At 42.7% G+C, this 19,718-nt stretch overlaps 1 protein-coding gene across 7 annotated transcripts in view; it reads left to right on the top strand.

The window, feature by feature from the left end:
• Positions 1 to 19,718, top strand: part of RAPH1 (Ras association (RalGDS/AF-6) and pleckstrin homology domains 1) — a 342,732-nt gene that overhangs the window by 280,527 nt on the left and 42,487 nt on the right. For all 7 annotated transcript variants that reach the window (XM_078680286.1, XM_078680285.1, XM_078680284.1 and 4 more), the window contains one exon: positions 1,807 to 1,872. In XM_078680286.1, the coding sequence (XP_078536412.1) occupies positions 1,807 to 1,872 (66 nt within the window). The remainder of the gene's footprint in view (positions 1 to 1,806; positions 1,873 to 19,718) is intronic.

Genomic DNA, 19,718 nt, shown 5'->3' with positions numbered 1-19,718 from the left:
CTGAAAAGCTAGTACTCCGACCCAGAAACACGACGCTTCATATGCACCAGAAAACTGTGCATCGAAAAACACTGCTGGTGCTGACGCTCCCCTCCGCATCACAACAAATGGTGATATCGATGATGTGGATGAATGTCTTTTCGTTGCAGGAATTCCTGATCTCTGCTGTAAAAAAAGAGATGAAGAAAATGGCAGCATGTAGATTGATGGAGAGCCGGTTGGCTCCCAGCACGTCCGTGCAGAACAACGTGGAAGCTGCAGGACACTCCACGAAAAGAAGACGGGGCTCGCGCTAGAGCCAACGAACAAGTAGAGACCATTGCGGGTAGTTGGGGGTACAAAATGTAAAACTTGAGGCAATGGAGGGGCATGAGCGATAGAGGGTGTAGCTCAAACAAAAGTGTTCGACGTGAAAGTGTCAAAGAAGCACTAAACACCGCATCACTCTGCACCACGGTGGATTCACCCCGCAATGTCCACGATGCTCTTCACACACGGAGAGAGGGAACTCCTCCTCCAGACCGTCCAACAAATCCCACAAGATGCAGGTCTGAGTAGCTCAACCTCACAGGAGCTGTGAGAACTCCAATTGCCAGATGACTTTTGCCTCCCACTACGCTCCTCCTCAGGGCATGCGCAAGGGACTCCTCAGTCTAACAGAAAAGGATTGCAAGTGCTTCTCCACACGATGGTCACAGGGGCTTGTAGCTCTCGGGAACACTTGGCTGTGACACTTCATACGGAGGCTCTGGGGCAAGACACACTTCATACTGGTTGCTCCTCTGGGGAACTCCTTTTGATTGAGACACTCTCCCAAAGAAATACGACACAAACACCTCTACCAAGGTTACGGCTGACAGGAAGAGGGGAAGTCCAGCAGGGACTGGCACACCCAGGTTGGGGCCGTCCGCTCTTGTGGTCACTGGTGGGACTCGGGCTGCCAGATTCTTCAAGTTTGTTAATATCCATTTACTTCAAGATTGATAGTTAGAGTCCAATAAGGTAGCACACAGGCTATTTTCAGTAAAATCATCGCCAAAATATTGCAATGAAATGAAGATCCAATTACACACGTGGGTTCGTATCCCATTCTCGTTGCTAAAATGAAACGAAGATCCAATTTCAGGGTAACTTAAGATGCTATTTATTCAGATACTAAGTTCAAGATAGAAGGTACAGATCCCCACCAGGAGCAGCCTTCCTGCTCCTCAGTCCAACCTCCAACAGACAGTCTCACTCATCCAACTTTCCACAGCACACACACACTGGCTGAGCAGCAGGTAGAACAATTTTTAACACTGTAGATGTTTTACTCGGCTGCAAAACATGGAATTCAGGCAACAAAGGTGGCTGTTCTTTATAGCTGGTCTTCATGCATGATTGTAAAATATTATGTTTTTAAGAGGAAAGGCTTTCCGTAAATATATAGATGTGCACTGTCTGTTATTTCATTAGGTTATAGTGGTGAATGTTTTATACTTTGAAAAAAGTGTATGGTGAATTTTTGTGATCTTTTGGTCATCGTTGATGCATTAAGGCTCTCTCCATTAGTTGATGAGTTACCATTTTCAATCCATAGGTTGTCAACTAAAATCAATATAGAAAAGTGTAAATAAGTTACAAATATAAACACTAGCTCTGCACATGTTCACTGCTTTTGTTGGTGAACCGGTACATCACGCAGATGCTATTTCTAATTACCATTCAGTCACCCATATCACAATGATGGATTTTATTTAAAAGAGAGCGAAATCAGCATTGGCTTTCATTTGAGTAATCTCATGCACGGGTGCTTTGTGGTTACAGAACTACCTGCTGGGAAAGAAAGAAACCTCCGAGATGGCAGACAGAAATAAGGAGGTTCTTCTGGAGGTAAGAGCGTTTAATAAGTAAGTGTACGTCCAGGAGTATTTTAGGCCCCTGTGGTACTTATACATTGTGTTATATCGTCCTTTTTGTGGATGGACTTGAGATGTGATAATATTCAATGTTGAAGTCTCTTTCTACCTTGCTTTGGAATGGTCGATCTCTGGTTCTGTTGATTTTTTCCATGTCCTACAGATCTTCCTGCTTATAAGTTTAACACTGGTTTGTAACTAGTCAGATGCTCTCTCACGGAGTGCAGTGCACTTAACTATAGGAAGGGGGCACTGGTGAGAAAGCTGGTATACTATAACTTCCACTGCTGAAGTATTAGGGACATTTTGGGAGGAGATTTGCAGGTAGGGCTGCGGGATCATTATCTCGCCTGTAGTTTTTTGTGGAGCACATTAAGTTGTCCTTGGAGAAGCAGAGGGGGGGGTTGACATGACTATGCTTGGAATATGTCTACTGCTACCGCCTGCCTCATACCCCAGTAGACAAGAACTCCTCCATCCGCTCGTTAAGGCTGAACATGGACCAGCCTGGATAATGGACAGCAGAGAGGATAAAGCCCAAAAACTAAACACCACATCAACCAGTGTCAGAGACCATAGTTAAATGTGCAGCATAACTAAGCATAGAGCATATGTTGTGCGCAGTAATAATGGAAAGCTTGCCTTGAACCCAATAACCAGTTGAACAGAATGAGTACCATCTCTATGAAACTGCTGCAGGTCACTCGCAGAGAGGTCCTCACTGTAAGCGTTGTGCCGCTACGTGAACCTCGGTTGCCTCAAAACACAAGCATTATGTTGTGAAATTAAGCATTCTGATCACCACATTGAAAATCCTCAGACGGCTGAGTCCAGTTAAAGAAATGTTACCCCTTTTAACACTTAAACTGTGCCTTCTTAACTAGAATGCTCCGTGTGAATGCTTCTGAGGTTGACATCTAGTAGTGAACTTCTAAATATACTAGAGTAGTTGTTTATTGTGATCATTTTGTACATGGAAACAATATAAGGCTTTCCTGGAAGCACATGAAACCACCACTGGAAGTGTTTTGCTCCTATTCACCTCTGCATGCTAATGAGGCTTCCAGGTAGTCAAAACTGTATCTATTAATTAAAATAAAATAAAGAAAAGCTCAAGGGAAAAAGATTCCTTCTTTGCTAACCCAGAGGCAACAAAACTTAAACCAATAGTATCCCCTCATGATGGTTGATTGTGCACTTTGGATGTTATAAAGGGGGGGCACCTGTGGAGGCCCATGTGCACTGGTGAGAAACTCATACAGGAGGTTAGAAAAAATTAGCACTGAAGAGGAGCTTCACTTTTGCATGACTCACTAATAACTTCTGCCCCTGTGGAGCAATCAGGAACTTTTAATGCAGGCCACCGTACAGGACAGACACTCCTAGATGTCCTGCTCAATGGAAGTGATGTCAGTTTTTTCGAGACAACAGCATAAAACATGGTTGTCCTGGACCAATGGTCAGTTTATGGTAAGACTTGGTAAACTTTTGCGTGTCAACAAATGAAATGGCAGGGGCCCCTAAATGCCTCAAAAACTGCAATTGTTACCCCCTTCTGACTGGAAGGGGGAAGAGAGGATGTAAAAATGCTATTTTACTCAACGCGTCAAAACGTTGCTCCAGCACTAACCAGGATCTTTCTTCAGGGCGAGAGCCTGCTTGTGCCTGAGAGCCACGAATCCAGGCATGAACGGCATCTGCCGACTAATGGTCTGGTCAACAAACTTAAACCTGGCGGGAAATGAATGTTTTGCAGGCAGTTGATGTTACCACTAGAAGCCTGGAAAAATCTGAGTAGCAGATCAAGTTTAGCTACTGCCAACATCTGGTCCCAATTGAAACCAATGGGACCACAAAGACGGTTAGAAATAACATCAGCTAGCTTAAAAACCGTAAACATGGTAAGTATTTCCCAATAGGAGCAATAAACCCTTTAAAAATCTAAGCTATGAACAACGTGGCGACATCTGGAAGCTACTTCTAATGGAAACTAGAGAACATTAAAAATGTATTTTGTTTTAGTTTTAAGAAGTGAGGTTAAAACCATCAACTTAATCAAGCAGTTTTATTAAAGTACAGCTATTTAAAAAAATGGATGGCTCTCATAGAGAGCATTTATCATTTATTTCAGTCTCTAAATCTCATAACCCACTGGTATTACGTAGTAACAGTTGATAATAAAACTGGTTACCCACTGTAGTGATATCATAAAGGCCTTCCAAGCCAGCCTGACAGGGTTCACTGAGAACCTGTTGGCACAGCGCTGTATGTCTGCTTTAACTGAAAGCAGAAAGCTCACTGCCAAGAGGGGGAAGGAAGGAAGGAAGGTAGGTGATTGGAAGTTGGTAAAGGATGGCTGGTGAAGTTTTTTTTTTTACCTGTGGGATAGGGATACATAACAGAGACATGTTATGTATGGTTCCCCATTAATCATCTGCCATTGCATAGCAGTTTAAAGAAAGGCAAGATGATTTTGGGGGCCATACAAAATTTAGAATTATAGATTGAGAAAAAGTCCATTATGGGGATGTTTTTCACCTTTGGTTTTTCTGTGAAATAGACAACTCAAGCTTTTCTCTTGTTGTCTATATGATTTCACACAGAACCCCTTGGTGACAAACAGCAGAATAATTCACGGTTATCCATCTATAATTCTATATGTTATGCATGACTCACGTAAAGAGCCATTAACGAGAATGACCGGAAACTCATTCCGGTAATTCAATGCTATGACATAACAACCAAACTTGGGACTCACTGCTGTCACGTCATAGAGGGATACCAGGCGGCTCTGGCTAGTCTCTCTGAGCTCTCATGTACTTGAGTGTTGGGGTTGGTGGCAGGAGGGCAGCTTTTGTTTTCTTTTTAATCATTTACGGCAAAGGGTAATGACCATGTTATGTATGGCTCCTCCATTCTTTCTCTGGCCGTGTGTAGAAGTTAAAAGCTAGGACATATGATTTCGGCAATGATAGACCTGTTAGCCTTAGGGTGGTCTTTCCCCCTTCATTTTCCTACTCAAACATGGTAATATTGGCTTAATCCCAGTTGGCATATTTATTTTACTTATAAGCCTGGAGTAAAGTGGCACTAAATGTGCCCAGGGCCTGCAAATTAAATGTTACTAATGGGCCTGCAGCACTGAATGAGCCTTCCTTTTTAGGTCGAGCCAGAGCCAGCGAGCATGCGCTGCTCTGCGAGGCTTCTTGTGAGCACTCTAAACTACTCTGTGTGGGTCTGACTCCTCCCACACATATGAATGGCTTTTGCCTGTTTCTTTCACTAATGATAGCACACAAATGGCTAAAGGCGGGTGCATGTACCACCTTCTTTTTTTAATGTTCACTCCCACATGGTTTTGCTCTCGGGAGTGAGCAGCGGCGCGCAAGGTGGCAGCTGCATTCCTCGTGAGTCAGGTTACACACAACGCAACGTTCTTTCACTTTTGCTTATTATTTAAATGTATGCTGCTGTGTTTCCACAGACTGCGTCTTTACTATTCTTTTCTTTACAGTGTCATCACCAGTATTGTACAGTATGCAGAACACAACTCTTTATAGCAGCGCCTTAAGAATTGAAGCACCTTAGAGTGCAACTCATGCTAAACGACAAAAAAGTTGATGTCCATTTACGAATTTCGTAAAAAAATAACATTTAAAGCTCTTATTTTACCAGTCACTGCACTAATACCAAATACCGTAGAGCTTATTTATATTCTTTTCACAGTTAATTGACAATGGTTAAAAAAACATTGTGTTGCATTAAGTGTAAAATGAAAACAGTGGATGAGCAAAGTTTGCAACGTCAATTACACATTTCCCCAAGTACAACTCTTGCTGGTTTTGAAATTAAGCTGCATTTCCCAGCCTCACGTGCCCACAATTGCCTGCTTTAAATGAATTAAGAAATACGTTTCATAAAGGCAAAAAATGAGAAAAGTTAAAACCCAAGGCTTGCAGTGTTTCGATTCCACCCATGCTGTTCCACACATTTCCCTGGCACCGTTTCCCATTGTCTGTACTCCACGCTGTTTCCATGGATTGATTAATTGTATTGGCTACAGGTCCGCCGTCCCCCAGTTATGTCTCTTTGAAGCGGGGTAGCAGCTCATTACTAATCTTTTATGTTTAGCTGGGTCATCTGGTGTTCAAAACTCCCACTCAGAAAGGGAAGACAAATTTCAAAACAAGCATTTGCAATGCAATAGGTCTCGCATTCACTCAAGTTTAAGCTATTAGCATTGTAAATGACAATGCCTTTTATTTATGTATTGGGTTTTAAAACATAAATAAAACGCATTGTCAATTACAATACTAATAGCTTAAACTCTCGCAAATGCGAGACCTATCGCATTGCAAATACTTGTTGTTATATATTATTCTCCCACTAGGGTAGGCCCCGGACAGTCCAAACGGCAGGGTGCAATGTATTTAAAAAGTATGACATGTACTTTTAAGTTTAACATGTCCTGGTAGTGAAAACTCTTACATTTGTGTTTTCTCACTACTGCAAGGCCTTTCTCTCCTATAGGATAACATTGTAGTTGCCTTATTGCATTTCATAAGTGTCATTTCAAAATGGGAAGAGATAACCAATTCATGTTTGGTGTCTCTGGAATCACAGTTTAAAATCCTAACTTGTGGTGACGTCTGATTTTAAATTGCACTTCTGAAAATGACACTTTTATTAAGTTAGCATTTTCTTGCCATAGCCATTTAGTGCCTGCAGTATGTCTCTGGTCACATGACTGGGTGTAGTTGACAGTTGAGTTTTGTCTTCCTCCTAGACTGCCACATACAATAGGGAGTTTAGATGTGCCTGGATGGGCAATCACTGACTTGATGGGTGGGAGGAGCAGGACACAGCCCCACTTACACCTGTAAACACTGTGTCCTGTCTCCACACAAATGGCTACATACGCCCTGTAATTAGTCTTGAGCCAGGAAAGGCAGGATGCCTGGGGACTTCAAAGGGAAGCCTGTAGAAGTTTCCTCTCCACTTCAAAGGCATACTGGGTATAAATACTGGACCTCAGACACCAACTCCACAGTATACTTCTGGGCCAGTGGATTGTCTCCAAAGTGGCAGTCCTTCTGTGCTGCAGCTGGACTGCCACTCTGCTGGACTCCTGGTTTGCTGTGCTGACTTGCTGCCCTCTTGCCTGGGTGAGAAGGACTGGACCTGCATCTCTTGAATCCATCGTGACTCCAAGTGCAAGTTAGCTGTTCACCTGATCTGATGCCTCCGGGACATAACAGGCTTCCAACAACCTTGCATCTGCACCAGGACTCTGCCATCTGTGAGCCTACGATGCCAAGTGATGCCACTCCAGTACTGGAAACTTGGAAGTGGGATTAATGTGGTTTTCCAGCCTCTGTGGATCCAGCAGAATCAACGCATCTCCTCTGCTGTGTGGCACAACCCCAAACAGAAGTGATGCATCTTTGCTGCTGCGTGGGTTGGACCAGTTGGAAAGACCTGGATAACTGCCGCAGCCCACATCGCCTTGTGAACCGCTGCTGCACCGTGCATCCTCAGCACCGGCACTCTCATCGAAGGCAGACTCAGCTCAGCCTCGCAGCTCCTCTGAACCAACGCTTTCCTTCAGCTGTGCAACGCATCTTTAATGCGGATCCATCCAACCCTCTGCAAACCAGGATTTAAGGTACTTTTTTTGTTCAGTGGGCCTAACTGGATCCCTTTAAAATTATATATCTCCGGTACTACTGATTGGATTTATGTTGTTTTGTTCTTGATTTATTTATTAAAAATCACTCTATTATTCTACTACTTTTGTGGTATGTTTCCACTGTGTTATTGTTTGAAGTGTTGCACAAATACTTTACACGTTGCCTCTGAGTTAAGCCTGACTGCTGTGTGCCATTCTACCCGAGGGTTTGAGCACAACAGGTTAATTTAGGGTTTGCCTGTGACTTCACCCTGAGAAGAATAGTGGTTGCTGCTTCACCCCCATCAACCTGAAACCCAATTTCTTGCAGGCGACCATACATAACGAAATGATAGTTGGGTAAAATGCGAATTACAAGGATGTTTTTCACTGAGTTCTGAGTAACGTCATTGACAACTCAAGCTTTGCTCTCATCATAGACAACTTGAGCTTTGCTCTCGTTTATTTGATGTGACTCAGAATCCCTCAGTGAAAAGCATGTGCGTAGTACTCTGTTACCCATCTATAATTCTATATAGAATTCATAGGCTACTCCGTTCACTTAGTGTGAGTTATTTTCTTGTCACACACACATTCTGACGTCAGAACATGCCTATAGTAAAACAAATGTGTCGATTAGCGTGTAATAAATGATTACAGGCAAGTAGGAACATAGTGGCACTAGTGCATCTCATACTGCTGTCAGATAGATGCCCCTTTTCCCCCTATCTATGATTTTAGCCAGGAGAGGAGGAAGTCTGTGCTTTGAGGAAATTGTCATGTTTGTGAGAGAGCGTGCATGACAGTCCCCCCATCTTGTAGGATTGAGAGGCCACAAACGGTGGCGCTACCGGTTGTCATGAATGAGAGGCAGTGTGGCTGCTCTGCAACCTCCCTCGTGCCGGTACCCAATGATGGTACTAATTAAATGGGGAGTGTACCCCTAACTACTTACTTTATAAATGTGCATTAAATCAACTTCGAAGTTCCATGTTCTTATTACTAAAAAAAAATAAACTCTCAGCCTTTGCGCTCGTTCATTTACAATGGAACTGGTGACATACAATATCCTAGTTGAAAGTAACTTTTATTCCTTGTATTACGCTAACAGATTGTTGTTAGGAGCATGTAGAATGAAGAGGTTGCTTTGATGATACTAATAGGTTCACAAACTAAAGTACAATATGAAGAGAAACACATTTGATGACTTTCCTGTACCTGCAGCTACTCTGTAGTATCATTGAAATTGTGGCATGCTTTGTAAATGGTAATCACACAAGGGGGCTAGAGGAGATTTAAGGACCTGCGTGTGCCACCTCCCCACTCATAAATCATATCGCAAACAAGGCCACGGGTCCAAAGTGAAAGGGAGGTCAGACAAGTGACTTTTTGCAATAAAGAGCATGGTATGGCCTCAGCCCTTGTTGCATACGTTCAGCCTGGACGTCAACCGCAAATTTGAAGATCACAAATCCTGGAACACACCCCCGCGGTAGTTTCCAGGCAGTCGCCGCTTGAACTACATCTCCCAGCATACCCTCACTTCCGCCGAACATCCGGCCGCCACTCTTCCCACAACTGATCCTGCTCTTCTTCGGCAGCACTTTTTGAGCCTGCCTATTTAACGGCAGCGGCTCCGAGGCACCGCTCCCCTGCACCCCGGACATGCGCCATCTGGTTCCTGGACTCCACAACTGGTGGTAACTTTAAGCTGTGCGCAGCTCCGCAGCCTCTTTAGTCTCATTCACTTCAGGTAGCGCAAGCCCACCACTGCTCGCTCGCTGATGAGCCGTCTACTACCTCCACCCTCCCCCCTGCGGCATTCCCACCCGAGTTAGCTTTGCCGCAAGTTTAGGTGGCATTAGCCCCCACTGCTACCACGCCTCACAGCCAGCACTGGCTCAGTCGGTCCTTACCAGGGTTCACCATTGGTAGTTCATGAACCCCTGCTTTGTTCCCCGGCCTCACGGTCCACCACCAGTCAGGCCATGAGTTCTTTCCCTAACAGTCCCAGCTGACCTGAATACCCTTCTTGATGCCCGATCCCTACAGCGGGTGTCCAACTTAATTCCCCCATGCCTGGACAGACATTTCTGGACCCCCCCTTTTTTTGTTTTCAAGACCTTCAGCAAGGCCCCACAACCACATCTCCCTCTGCACGACTCACAGACCTATTTTGTTGCAGCCAAGGTCGGTGGTCCTCTGCTCTTAAATCCATTTCTCTGAACTAGCAAGGTTGCTCAGACATGCAGAGCTGCCCTTTTGCTAGAGGACAGATACATATCGATCCCCTGGCTGTTTGAGTTCCAAACATTGTCATGTGTTCTATCTTTACTTCCCTCTCTTGGGGTTTTCTGGTTTTAATGCTACAAACCTTCTTTGACAGGTTTTGGCATACGTACCATATGGCTATTATGCCGGGACAGATGTGGTGAACTTTACAAACCTAAAGGGGTGAGTCACGCATCGCAGTGACACATTGGTCTAATATATGACTGTGTCTCAGTGTACTACTAAACGGGAGGATTAACTGTATGTGGTACTCACGCTACACATTCTCAACAAATTTGTATGCAAATGTGACATGTTGTTCATTGTCTCCACCATAGGTTGTGCATTGAACCAACTGAACAGCCAATTCACTGGTTCAGTATCACACCATTATATATTTTCTACACGTGCTTTATCATGTTTTTTCACGTTTTGTACACCTATTTATTGTAGTAGCTGAACTATTGACCCTGAAGAAGGCAGTATCACTAGTTTAGGTCCCTTAGCCGAAACATGTTGGTCTTGCACTAACACAGATGCCTCTAATGTCGGCACCTGCGTTACCAGCTATTATCTGTTTTTAATCCCGACACCGGGTTGCTGAATAAAGTTGCAGCTGTAGCCAGTTTAACCCACTCACATTATAGCACTGCACCTTTTCTACCACACCAGGCTCACAAAGGGTTTTAGTACACCCGCCCCCTTCCAATAAAAACATACCTTAGCTCCTCCCTCGCAGCGAGGGGGTTGTAGCCCCCGTGGAGACTAGTTCTCTCACGCGAGGAGGCACCCCTATGATGAAGCATGACACCGCCGGTGTCTGAGGGCAACCGTCCTTAAAAGGGAATCCCCCTTTGTGTGTAAGAGTACGCCCAGTCACTTGTCTGACCTCCCTTTTACTTGGGACCCGTGGCCTTGTTTGTGATATGATGCTTTGTAGATGTCTATTGCAAAGCAGTTGTCGGGTGATCAGTGAAGGATTATGTGTGCTGGGCTGACGTCATGCAAAGAATCCCTTTTTTTGCTATTGTAATCATTACATGTAGAAATTGTGTGGCGTGAGGGCATCAAATGGGTACTCCTGGGGCACATCAACTCTGCTGTTGAAATTTGGCTCATTGGCGATCTGTGGGAGTGATTGAAGTTGAGGCGGACACACATGAGCAATGAATAGGAGTTTTAAAAATACTTTCACAGATGCTCTGGAAATCGCCCACCCATCACTAGTCAGGAGGCAGACAAATGGGCAGCAGAGGAGAAATAATGCCTGAATTGAATCTATAATTAATTTGCTCTTTGATTGAAATGTCATTCGCCTTGCTGGCAGAAGCAAATAAAAAAACAAAAAACTCGGAATGCTGAACTGTAGAATATGGTAAGACATGAAGAGATTAGCTGGCACACAAATCGGACCTAGAACAAAGGCAGCGAGTTAAACCAAGATTATGCACAAAAGAGATGCAAAGAAAGGCAATAAACCCTTTGGATTGAATTGTAAGCAGGTAACAAGCGCCCTTATTGTACACAGCAAAAAAGTGATGCTTATCTGTGTACTTAGTTGAGTGCAAATCTTTTCACTAAGGGGCACATTCCATTTCTAACCAGTTAGGAGTTTTCTGAGGAGTAACTTTGTCTGTTGAGTACTGTAGCCGCAATTGCAGTAGAGCATCTTGAATTAATCCATGGTACGTCGGGAAAATACTAATAAAAAAAAAACATTATTAGTAAGCCATTTATATTTCTTTACGTCGCATCTGCCCTGTAGGTGGTCTTCCAGCTGTATCTTTGTGACATTGGTATATCATATCTGTCGCACTAAGAAATTTTTTTATGTCTTTCCTGACTCTGAAAATGAAGGATGAATTGGCAGCTGGTTGTGATGAAAAAGAATAATTGGACTTTTAGAATTATTGTACTAACGCAGTGAATCTTTGTGCAAAGCCTGCTCAGATGTTTGTCAAATTGCTCTTCATTGAGTTAGTTGAACACACTCTGACTTGTCCAGGCACAGAAGAGGCTGAAATAAGTGTCCCTTCTGACTAGCCATCTCAAGAGAGCGAGGAAAGGTCCCTTGGCCATGTGGGTGAAACCAGAAGCAAATCCCCTGAGGTGCGGACTTTTAGAGCGTTCGTCCTTTCTTCCTTTTCCTTCTTCATGAGAATTGAGGTATTCCTCATTCACGTCTGCAGGACTATGGGTGGATATGATCACCACTGTTGTGCATGTTCCTGCTTGACATTCTGCCAGATCTGATCCTGCTTAGATATTACCCTGTGACGAGTACTGTCCATGCAGCCTTTCCTCCGACAACATTGACAACATTCTCAAAAGGTTTGGGTACACAGCCATCGAAGCATTAATGTAGCATCAAGATCCTTCAAACATGTTTTCACTTTAACTCCGTTGGAAGGGGGGGGAGGGGTTAGTTTCAGTCAGGGATCTGTTATTAAACCCTTCTTCCTAAGAAATCTGTCACAGTAACAACTCACACCTGACTTGTACATGCTTGCTCAATAGCTACCTCTTTGAATATCACAATCCATTTTTGGTGTTTTGTATTTGGCTTAAAGCTGCCTTTAGAGCTCTTCTGAGAATGGTGGGCTACAGAGGTGGTTGGCTGATGCTGGGGTAGATCATGATGGAAACAAGGCCCACCACCTTTGTACAGGGGGATACAGCTTGTTGGGGTATTGAATCATACATAAGTCCCTTCTTGAGTAGAGAGTTTGAAGAGAACGCCTTGTTGTGAAGACCCACATTGATCGAAGACAGACTGCAATATAGGCTGATGATTGGCTGGTTTTAGGCACCGTGGCAAGTTGATTACTGTGAAAATAAACCGGTTAACCAGCTGGATTACAGTGCTATAATATTTCCATTCATTCACTAATAGTCTTCCCTTCAGCAACTAGTCAGATCAAGCTGCCGAAAAATCGAGGACTCTTGATGTACAGAGAGACATATTCTAGGTTAGGTGACCTACATTTGTGACAGAAGCCGAAGAGATCCAAAAGAAATGCTTAGTACTCTAGGACTGTACAGAAATAGCGGCTTATGCAAAATATTTAAACGCAGACCATACTTGAAAATTCTGAAGCATTCCTTCAAGAGTTACAACTTTGTCCTATACATCAGTGTTGGACTTATAACCTCATTAGCGTACTGCCATCACGTTCGTAATCATTTGAGTTTTTTGTCTTGATACACAATAGAAAAAAAAGATTTAAGTGGAAATGGAAGCACTATGAATCTTTATAGGTTAAAGCCCACTTACTGCAGGATGTGTGTGCACCGGCATGCTGCATATATATGTATATATATATATATATATATATTCCACTAGTTGTTGCTTCCGGTGAACAGGCGTACACCACTAGTATCCCGCAACAAAGAGCCGACCCAAAAGGTGCTGGTGCAAAGTGAAGTTTATTCTTGTAAAGCCAGCGCTGCCGCCATGACGCGTTTCGCCTCCAGAGAGGCTTGATCACATGATATATATATATTGTCTCACAATCCACTCCAATTAGGCTAGAAAAATGACCAGCACAGCCATATCGATGTAATTTCTTTTAATTCAAGCCCCTAACCCCCACAACAGACGCGTTTTGCCAACAGGCTTCGTCAGTGTTAACCAGTGCAAAGTTACAAGACGCCATTTAAAGCCACCCTTCACATTTTCATAAACAACATAGATGACGGTGTGTGTGTAGTTCAGAGAACAAATTCAGTGGCCATCTTTTAGTGTGCAAATAGGCAAATAAATGTCAATTCATCAAACGGCGTTTTGTAAATAAAGTGCTTATGTGCAAATTAAAAAAGAATTATAGCAACAAGTTAATCATTTATGATTTTGTGCATACTATTTGAGATCAATTGATTGAGCACTCAGACAAGGCTAGAAAAGGCAATTTTCAATTACACATTTCATCCATTTCTACCTTAAGCGATGTCTTTAAACAATTGATTCCTGCCCTGAATGGGCAAAGTAACATTCCTGACAAGGACATTTATCGATCAAGCCCTGAATGGGCAATTCAAGTCCAAGGAACAGATCAAGTGCTCACTTTTTTCATATAGATACATCCACTACAAAAAAGATGATAAGTAGGTCTAGGCTATTACTGAATTATTACCGTTTTAAAGGTGTACCCACATCTCTTCATTATTATTGAGTCCCCAGGGAACCATTGTTTTTAAACCGATGATGTATTTAGACTCCAGGGTTCGGAGTCTTTTTACCCTGTCACCTCCTCTTTCTGTGCGCTCCACCTGATCTATACAATAGAAGCTGAGCAGGTCCCTGTCGCTTTGGTGGAGTTCTGCGAAGTGTCTTGCCACAGGGTAAGACTTATCTTTATTCGCAATTGCTCGCATATGTTCGAGGATTCTCATCTTTGTAGGTTTGATGGTGCTACCTATATAGCGTTTACCGCATGGGCAGACGAGGCAGTAGATTGTGTAGTCAGAGTTGCAATTTAACAATTTTTTAATTGTTCTCTCTGGCTCATCTTCATCAGTTCTACCTGGGTACATTTTAGTTGTTTTACTGTTTTTACAGGCTTTGCAGCCTCGACATGGGAAAAATCCTTTAGTAGTGGAGAGTTGTACAGGTTTTTTCTTGGACGTGAAATGACTATGTACAAGATGGTCCGCCAGTGATTGACTACGTTTGTAAGTAATCACTGGACGCTCTGGAAGAACTTTTTTCATTATTAGATCAGTGCGCAGAATGTGCCAATTTTTTTGAAAGATATGCATAATCTTTCCTGACTTGACATTGAAAGTTGTAATCATTCTGGGGATCTCCTCTTGCTTTTGCACAGATTTGACTACCAGTAGTTCCTCTCTCTGAATTTTCACGGATTTCTCCTCAGCCACATTCAATATGTTGTGGGAGTATCCTCTAATCTGGAATCTCTTTTTGGCTTCTTTCTTCGCCTGAATGTACTCCTCCTCGTCCGAGCAGTTTCTTTTCAGGCGTAAGAATTCGCCAAAGGGTACGTTTGCAATGAGACATTTGGGATGATGGCTAGCTGCATGCAAAACAGCATTCCCCGCTGTCGGTTTTCTGTACAGACGTGTTTGAATCTTACCCCTATTAACATAAACTTCCAGATCTAGATAGAAAACACTGGTGTCACTGATTGTACTGGTGAATTTAAGGTTCCACCTGTTGTCGTTTAATGCAGCAATGTACTCCTCAGCCGAGGTTCTACTACCGCGCCAAACGACGAAAAGGTCATCTATGTATCTTGTCCAAAGTAAGATATTATCTGTCCACTGGTCGTTGTCCTCCCCCATGCCTCGTGCTTCTCCCACCAGCCTACGAACAAGTTTGCGTAGCTGGGAGAGAAGCACGAGCCCATAGATGTACCTCTAATCTGCCTGTATAGCTGTCCTGCAAACAAAAAAATATATTGTTATATAAGCAGAATTTCATCATATTTAGCAGCACTACATTGTGTTCCCGAAATTGGTCATGTTTTTTGTTCAGGAACCACTTCGCTGCTGCCAGACCATTTTCGTGAGCTGTACAAGTATAGAGGTTGACAACGTCAAGAGTTATCAAGAGGAAGCCAGGCTCCCACACGATGTTATCAATTAGCCGCAAAAAGTCTTGTGTGTCCCTTACATATGAAGGAAGTTCTTTCACAATTGGTGCAATATACCTGTCAATAAATCTTGATGCATTCTCCAAAAGACTGCCAATAGAAGAAACAATCGGCCGTCCTGGTGGTCTCAGTGGATTTTTATGGACCTTTGGCAGGTGGTAAAACGTTGGTAGAATGGGTGCTTCACATTGCAAGTATAAGAATTCGTCCATATTGAGCATTCCTTGTTGTTTCCAGACTGCCAACAAATTTTGGAAGTCCGTGGTGCTTTTGACGTATTCGGCTCTGTTAATTATTCTATAACAGTCTGTGTCACTTAATTGTCTAAAAGCCTCCTGTTGATAATGTTCTTTTGTGAAGATAACGATGTTTCCACCCTTATCTGAGGGTTTGATCTCGATGGACTCATCGTTCCGCAAAGATTTTATTGCCTGCCATTCCTTTCGTGTTATATTTGAGTCCTTTACATTCATTTTCTCTTTTGCCAATTTTTCAAGGTCCATGAGAATAGCATCACTGAAGATATCAATCGCATCATTTTGGGGAGCTTTTTCGATTTATTTTTCAAGTTGCTGGGGTCTCTGATCTATTCGCTTCCACGTAATGAGCATTGTGCATTTTCGCTTTCATTATTTGATATTGGAGACCGAGGGTTATTCATTGTGTCCAATAGTTGTGTTAGGTTTCCAGTAGCAATGTCATTCTCATTGGATGAGACTTCCATATTGGAAGATATGGTCGGACGCATTGCGAAAATCTTTGGAATTTCAGCTTTCTTATATAACTAAAAAGATCTATTTTGGTATCGACCAGATTGAAGTCATTGGATGGGCAGAAGCTAAGGCCTTTTTTAAGTACATTTACCTCCGCTTCAGTCAACTCTCTTGTGGAGAGATTAATGATGGTTTGATCTGCCAGTTCTTTTACCATTTCCCCCGCCTGGAGGCACTCCTCGTTACTCTTGGTGAGGCGGTGGCTGCGTTTCCCCCTCTTGCCCCTCCTTGTTTTCCGCTTTGGTTTCGTCCTGGGGGGTGGTTTCGTTGTTGTGGCCTCAATCTCGTCTCTTTGATGATCTGAAATTCGTCTAAAAAAGCATTTTCCTTGTGTGTTTCTCTAGCTCTTTCTCGGTTTGTTTGTGCCTCCAAACCTTCTTCATCTGAGACTTCTACTTCTGATTCAGAAGTTTCTACGTTTGTTGGTCCGGGAATACCTTGCGCCAAGCGTTTTCTTGTTGCCTCAAATTTTTTAGCAAACGTCAGTATGCTCGTCTCTTTGAAATTTATTTTGTTTCCTCTTTCTGATTACCAGTTCATAATCTTTAACTCTTTTTGACATAGTTGATCTTAAATCATCACTCGTTTTCGTGTCCTTTTCTTTTGCGATCATTTCTTCCAAGTCTGCTATTTCTTTCAGACAGTCATCCCTGTCTATCCATGCGTATTTGATAAGCATCCTTACCATTCCCTTTGCGGATTCCGCCGTGTATTCTGCCCATTCTTTCAATAGGGCTGGGTTTGGCCTTTCATAGGATGGCACAGAAAAAATATGCAGACCTCTTGGAATACGGTCGCAGTTCACGTAGCGTTGCAGGGAGGTGGCTTCCCACCATTTCCTGACCTCTCTCTCCATCAGTTTTTCTAGCCTTTGATACAGTATCTTTAAGTTACTAGGAGGTGCAGTTGTTACTACTGCAGTGGTAGCTTTTGCCGATTTTTCTTTAGTTGATTTAAACATTGCATCGGCTGCTGACTGCCTTTCCTGCAACAGTTCTCCTGTATTCGACATTGTAGTGGATTCTAAATGTCTCGGTATGCAGCGCTCGTTTATCAAATCACGGGGCAGTGTTTTCAATACACACTCTTTGTACGGGGCTCGTGATGTTTACCGTTGATATATTTACGGGAAAGAGGCTCACAAAAGCAATGATAAAAGATATATATATATATATATTCACTGAAAAAACCATAGGTTATAGACCATATATAGTTAGGAATTAGCATTTACAAAACCTTGAAAATTCACTGAAAAAACCATAGGTTATAGACCATATATAGTTAGGAATTAGCATTTAAAAAACCTTATTTTACTCACACAAAACCATTGAAATTCCATATATAGTTAGTTGCACTAACTATATATCGCGCACCCGCAATCCACTGCTGATCATGTCACATATTACATCATTCATGACATGGTCAGTGACATCACTGATGACATCACTCATGACATCTCAAATGACATCACTGATGACATCACTGATGACGTCATCCAGTGACTGTGTGTTTCTGTAAAGTTTAAATATGTTTTACATATTGAAGAATGAGTAGATGTATAAGTGTCTGGACGAAGGATTTAGTAGGTGCATGACTGAATGTATGAGTGAGTGATTAAATGTGTCTCACTGAGTGCATGGATTAGTGACTAAACTGTCTTAATTTGTGCATCATTATGTCTGTTGTTCTGTAAACTGCTGCATGTGTTGATCATTAGCTATACGAGAGGCTATATGTGTTATTAATTGGTTGCCCAAGTATTTCTATGGCAGATTGAGTTTGTGTGGGGGTGGCTGGAAGGTGTGTGACTCTATGCATAGATGTGTGAGCAGTTTATTCACTAGGTGTATGAGTTCAAGAGTGCATGTGGAAACAGCTACATGGGCAGTTGACTGTGTGCATGAGTGTATTGATGAGTGAATGGATATCTCAATGCTACATGTCATAGTAAGTACATATGTAAAACACAGTACATGTGAGAGTTGGCATATATAAATAACTGTGCATGAGAGCCACTGAATGAGTGAGTGGTTGTATCGATCATTGTGAACTTGTATCAGGGATTGTATAAGAGAGTAAATATGTGTTAGTATATGTTTCAATAAGTAAGGTGTGTTTAACTGTATAGTTGAAGAAATGGAGGTGAGATTGTTTCTTTGCATGACTGACTGGGTGTGTGAGTAACTCCATGGATGAGTGGCAGTGTGTGAGTGTCTGTATACACTGAGTGTATCTAAGGTTATATTAGAGTCTGAAGAGGTTTATCGTATTAGCACAAGAATGATGTCAAATGAGATGTCATCAGTGATGTCATCAGTGATGTTATCAGTGATGTCACTGACCATGTCATGAATGATGTAATATGTGACATGATCAGCAGTGGATTGCGGGTGCGCGATATATAGTTAGTGCAACTAACTATATATGGAATTTCAATGGTTTTGTGTGAGTAAAATAAGGTTTTTTAAATGCTAATTCCTAACTATATATGGTCTATAACCTATGGTTTTTTCAGTGAATTTTCAAGGTTTTGTAAATGCTAATTCCTAACTATATATGGTCTATAACCTATGGTTTTTTCAGTGAATTTCAATGGTTTTTTAATAGCAAATATCATAAGCTGTCGAATGTCAAGTACGTGGTAAGTGAAAACATTTTCGTGTTTATGCACACTGATCTGCTTTGAATGGTGCCCCCCCCCCCCTCATTTCTATTAGGAGTACTCTCTCTTTGCAGATAGTGAAAGGTAGTTAACGCAGGCCTTTGCCCCCGTTGTAATCCGTCGTGCCTGCTTCTCTCTTCATTTGATTGATTGTTATCCAAGTATTTACTGTTTTAGAATTAGTTCTCTTTGGTTCATTCTCTATTTACAAACAAACACAGAGTCGCAATACTCTGTTTAGTCTTTGCAGATAACGAAAAATCGTGTAAAAAAAAAAAAGAAAAGGAATCTAGCAAAATCAGTAGGCCACTAATGGGATCTCTTTTTGACCTCGCTAAAATAGAAACATTAGGAACAACCCCTCATGACAAATACAAAACTAGTGAGATGAACTGAACTCCACACAATGATGGCTGCAAAACAGCTCGGCTCCGCCACCCACCCCGCCCAAAATAACGATAAAGAGCGGCTGCCATGATTGGTTGCGGAATGGCCACAACGGAGCTACGAAATGGTGGTGCTCTCATGCTAACCCCAGCTTCAGTCTGAAACATCCAGAAACACTGTAGACTACCAATTCGATCAGTTCCGGTAGCGCCCCAATGTAACCCGGTAGAGAAGAACTAGCCCTCCCCTCTTTGACTGATGGTTCTTGTTGCCTGTCCCTTCTGTTGTCATTTAACAGAACTATTTAGCCTGCTGAAAGGGGTTGTGTTTCGACCGCTGGTTGGTGGAGACATTTTCACTATATTCTGGACCTGCGTTGTCGCGTAATGCGTCATATGACGCGCCGCGTTAGCGCATCCGGAAGTCATCCGGGGCGCGCAGCGCGTA

The sequence above is a fragment of the Lissotriton helveticus genome, chromosome 3_1, assembly GCF_964261635.1.
Source record: "Lissotriton helveticus chromosome 3_1, aLisHel1.1, whole genome shotgun sequence".
NCBI classification, from domain to species: Eukaryota; Metazoa; Chordata; class Amphibia; order Caudata; family Salamandridae; genus Lissotriton; species Lissotriton helveticus.
This window is presented reverse-complemented; position numbering and strand designations above follow the sequence as displayed.